This window comes from Solanum tuberosum, unplaced genomic scaffold (assembly GCF_000226075.1).
Source record: "Solanum tuberosum cultivar DM 1-3 516 R44 unplaced genomic scaffold, SolTub_3.0 scf00593, whole genome shotgun sequence".
In the NCBI taxonomy this organism is placed as follows: domain Eukaryota; kingdom Viridiplantae; phylum Streptophyta; class Magnoliopsida; order Solanales; family Solanaceae; genus Solanum; species Solanum tuberosum.
The window spans coordinates 107106-111819 of record NW_006239512.1 but is presented as its reverse complement, the minus strand read 5'-3'; the positions used below and the strand labels follow the sequence as shown (position 1 = coordinate 111819).

Sequence of the window (4714 nt, the reverse complement as noted above, 5' to 3'; positions counted from 1 at the left end):
TCATTTTGTCTCTATTTATTATTTAATAATCTTTTTTTTTATGTTAACTTTTTATAATAATTCTAGCACATAACTTACTTTACTTATAAATTTATCTTTAAAATTGATAATACGAAACATTATATAAGAATGATAAACAAATATAATTTAGCTAAATATTACATTAATCAAAACACTATAATGCATTATCAAACATACCTAACAAGCAACAATTAAATACTCTTTCATTCTTAACGAGAGATTTCGAGTTTGGCTCTAACGTGGTAGTTCGGATAGAATTGAACTTTTGATTGGGTAACTTTTCATAGTGGGGCGAAAATAGCAGTGAAGCAACTTTGAACACTAATAAAATGTCAAAACTGGAGTGCTGCTTGACATCGTTGTTGCCGCCATAGTCCTCTTCCTCCTCCTCTTCAAATCCCTTCAGTTCTTCAGCTTCCTGTAGACAGCTGGAATTGCAAATGCACGTTTTTCTTCGTACACTTCTCTCATTTTTTTTGCCATGACTTTATCTTTGTAATAACAATATTGAATTGATCTCCTTTGTCGATCCAATTTGCCGATATGGGCTTCTTTCAAATTCATTTTTTGATATTGTAAATTTGTGAAATTTTTGCTATTTCATCTTCTGATTTCAGTGAAGAAAAGTTATTCTTGCATTCTTTGGTTAGGTTAGGTGGCACATGGCTTTGTTGTTTTCTGATATTTCTTCACTGAGTTTATCTTTGAGATGACCAATAATTAGTGATCTTCTTGTCAATTTTAATTTAGTTCAATTTATTCGTATGGAATTGTATAATGCAGAACTGAGAGCTACTAACTTCATTTATGGACATTGTAAATTGTGAAAGATTTGATCTTTTCTCCTCTAATTTCATTTGACATTAAGTTAGTTGGTGTGTGTATTTATGTTTGCCAAAATTGATGTGAAGTTAGTACCATATTAAGCATATTAGGTTCGAAACTGAAGGCATGTGCCGGCCCATCTGATCAGCAGATGATTTTGTAGGCAGGAAAGTTCAGTTTCTTGTATTGCTTCTTTCATGATTTTAGTGAAAGTATGCTTTAAATGATTTAAGCATTGGTTTCAATATGCTTTTATTTTAGTGAAATCAAATCAAGGATCTCCATTTTCGTTGATTTTGTATCGTACTTTAGTTGTTTTGTATTGGCATTAATTGGGCATGCATAGAGTGAAATTGTTTCAAAGGATTCATATAGTCGATCGCCACTTTGTTTGGATTGAGCTGTCAAATGAATGATTGCTATCATACTTGAGTTTTTCCTTTTCTATTTTCTTCTTCACAGTCAAATATTAAGGATGTAATCTTTTTTATGATTTTTGTAATTTTGAACTGCAGTTGATCTCTGTCAAGTAAAAGTTGCTCTATTCATCCAAGAGAGAATTATAAAGAAATGGCTGTGTAAGTGTGTGTTTACTCGATCTTCGAATGTGTCCATTTGTACATGTACTTGTGTCTGATTGCAATTGCTATTTATGGTTAAATAGTGTGGCCTCTGCTCCTGGAAAGGTTCTGATGACTGGAGGTTATCTTGTTTTGGAGAGGCCAAATGCTGGTATTGTACTGAGTACAAACGCTCGTTTTTATGCTATTGTGAAGCCACTTCACGAGGAAATTATACCTGAAAGTTGGGCATGGGTGAGTGATATTTTCCGCACTAAACTGGATAATCATTTGATCAGAAGTCAGTTTGATCATTTCCTTTTTCCCTTCTTAAGAAGCACTTTTGTATTACTTTTCCTTCTTTTCCCTTTGCAAAGTAGATTGTAAACTACCTGTGTCTTTCTTATACTTTTTAGGGTTGGGCAGATGTTAAATTGACTTCTCCTCAGATGGACAGAGAAACTATGTACAAATTGTCTCTTAAGAATTTAAAACTTCAGAGCGTCTCTTCAAGGCAAGTAGTGTAATGAAACTATTTCATTATTTTCTTTCTGAATCAATGATATTTGTTATTTAAGGAATAAGCATATTAGATAATTGAATGGTTCAGTCTGTTTCCTTATTAGAAGATATAAGTGTCTAGAAATGTAATAACTACTATGTTCGTTTAATCTCAGTGAATCAAGAAACCCCTTTGTAGAATATGCAGTGGAATATGCCATAGCAGCAGCCCATGCAACATTTGACAAAGATAAGAAGGATATGTTACAGAAACTACTTCTGAAAGGTAGCGTCTGACTGTTTACTTTTGCCTTTCTATCCTGAAGATAAAGTCATTTATTGAAAATTTAATTTAATTTCCTCATTTGAAAACAAAAAGAAAATATCTCAACATTATTAGTCATGCAGGTCTTGATATAACAATCTTGGGATGCAATGAGTTCTATTCGTATCGGAATCAGGTGGTCCTCCTTTGCAGCTTACTTATATTAGAATATTTCCAATATGACATGTAGTTTATAGATCTATGTCTTAGCTTTGCTGAATTGCTTGGATGGTTTTAAAGAAAAAGTTGCTACATCGATGACTCAGTACGAATTAAGTAATCTAAGTTGAATTGTTTATGTTAATTTGACAAAAGCTAATAATGTGTGACCAAAAATCTTATTATGTTTAAAAATGACAGACACGTCAAAACTAAGAAGAAGTTCTATGGAATAATGTTTCAGTAACGTTCATCAACATGATAATGGTTTGAGTTACATAAGAACAGATTGATTTCGTAAATCTTGATGTTTGAAGTCACATGCATATCATACCAGAGTCAAAGTAGAACATTTAATTTGGTTGATACCACTCTACTTATGCATGAGCATAGGACAAGAAATAGTAGTGGTCTTCTTATTAAACGGTTGGGACTGATCAACTTGGATGCTTCCTTTTTTCATAGTTTCATGACTAAGTCAGTTCAAATTTCTTTGGTGAAGCCTCAGTTGCACAAGATAAACGTAATAAAAGACATGACCAAAGGCTTTTATTACTTTATTTTATTTTTGTTGTAAGATTTTTGACATTAATCTGTTAAATATGTCTTGTAGATTGAAGCGCGTGGACTCCCTCTTACACCTGAGTCATTGGCTTCCCTTCCACCTTTTACATCAATCACCTTTAATGCAGAAGATTCAATTGGAGAAAATCAGAAGCCTGAAGTTGCAAAAACTGGATTGGGGTCATCAGCAGCTATGACAACAGCTGTGGTTGCTGCTTTGCTTCATTATCTTGGTGTTGTTAGTCTCTCCTCTTTTTCTGAGGATCAATCACACGGAAGGAAAGATGATAGTGATCTTGATATTGTTCACGTGATAGCTCAAACTGCCCACTGCATTGCTCAGGGTAAAGTTGGCAGCGGATTTGATGTTAGTTCTGCAGTTTTTGGCAGCCAACGTTATGTGCGGTTTTCACCTGAAGTGCTTTCCTCTGCTCAGGTCTTTCTTGTCTTTCCAATTTGTTTAATCAATTTAGAGGAAGTAATGATAGAAGAAAAGATGTTACCATTCTCAAAAGAAAAGAAAAGAGATAAAAGAGATGACCTTCTCTAATTTAGCGTAGAGTGTAAGAGAGCAACAGGAAAAATGAAAACAATGGCCCTAGGTTACTACTCTTTAGTTTTGAATCTGCCAAAGACTTCGTCTCTCCTGGCAAGTCCACGCCAGAACTTAAATAGCTTTTGTCCTGGAAATTGATAATTAAAGTTGACACTCTTTCCAAATTGAGACAACTTCTAGAAAATATATATAAATCACATTGTTAATAGGCTGTTTCTGGCACCACAAGGTGCTATTCTCCTGTTTATTGTTAACTCGATAGAATGACGCTGCTCGGGTTAGTGATAGCACAAATAAAGACAGTGAGGTGGAAAAATTGCTGCTGGGCTAGGCATGAATCCAGAAGAAGTGGTACCACCTTCATGTCAAAGTAGCTATGGTGGAACTAAGTTCGGAATAACGTGTTGGTTCCGCTGGGCCTTTAGGTCAGCAGCCTGATAAAACTTGCTTTAGACTATTGACATTGGTGTGAAGGCTAAACTCTAGCTTGGTTGCTTGAGGCTCTATTTGCGCCCAGAAATATAACTCTTTATGGTTGTTTTCTTGAATTACAGAATAGGATAACAAAGGAAGCTGCAACTAAGATAGTTTCTGCTCTTCAAAATGTTGGTCATTAGTATACATGAAGCCACGTTGCCAAAAATTCAAACAACCTACTTTCTAGTAGTTTTTTATTTTTATTTTTATGAGGAAAAAATTAGGGAAAGATCCACTAAAGTGGGAAGCCTTAACCGGATGTGTGGTAACAGGTGAAGCCCGAAGGCTGTTCCCATCCCTGTTGGGGGAGATGCCGACCATCGCTCCTTCCTACGAACACTACTTTGTAGTAGTTTTTAGACAAAGTAGTCATGCTAGAACCACCTCTAATCAAAACTGCGGAGTTTCAAATTCTGTCTTACAAGGTACTCTCTCCGTCCCATATATTGATCATGTGAGAAAAATATTATTGAATTGTGTATTTAAATTGTTACATTGAGACCCTATTTATAGACACTACATTGGAATCCTTTTCCAATTAGGATTCCTATTCTTATTCCTATTCCTATTCCTATTCCTATTCTAAATAGGAAATACTTATTTCTATTCTAACACTCCCCCTTAAGCTGGTGCATACAAATCATATGTACCTAGCTTGTTACAGATGTAATTAATACGAGGACATGTGAGGGACTTGGTGAAGATATCTGCAAGCTGATCATTTGA

General features: G+C 34.8%; 1 protein-coding gene across 1 annotated transcript in view; it reads left to right on the top strand.

Moving 5' to 3' along the window:
• Positions 1 to 312: 312 nt before the first annotated feature.
• LOC102581852 (probable phosphomevalonate kinase) overlaps positions 313 to 4714 on the top strand; it is a 15115-nt gene continuing 10713 nt past the window's right edge. Inside the window, exons 1-7 of the mRNA XM_006365905.2 lie at positions 313 to 463; positions 1362 to 1424; positions 1511 to 1661; positions 1823 to 1920; positions 2084 to 2193; positions 2316 to 2368; positions 3005 to 3391. Coding sequence (XP_006365967.1) covers positions 1417 to 1424; positions 1511 to 1661; positions 1823 to 1920; positions 2084 to 2193; positions 2316 to 2368; positions 3005 to 3391 — 807 coding nt within the window. The 5' untranslated portion in view covers positions 313 to 463; positions 1362 to 1416. The remainder of the gene's footprint in view (positions 464 to 1361; positions 1425 to 1510; positions 1662 to 1822; positions 1921 to 2083; positions 2194 to 2315; positions 2369 to 3004; positions 3392 to 4714) is intronic.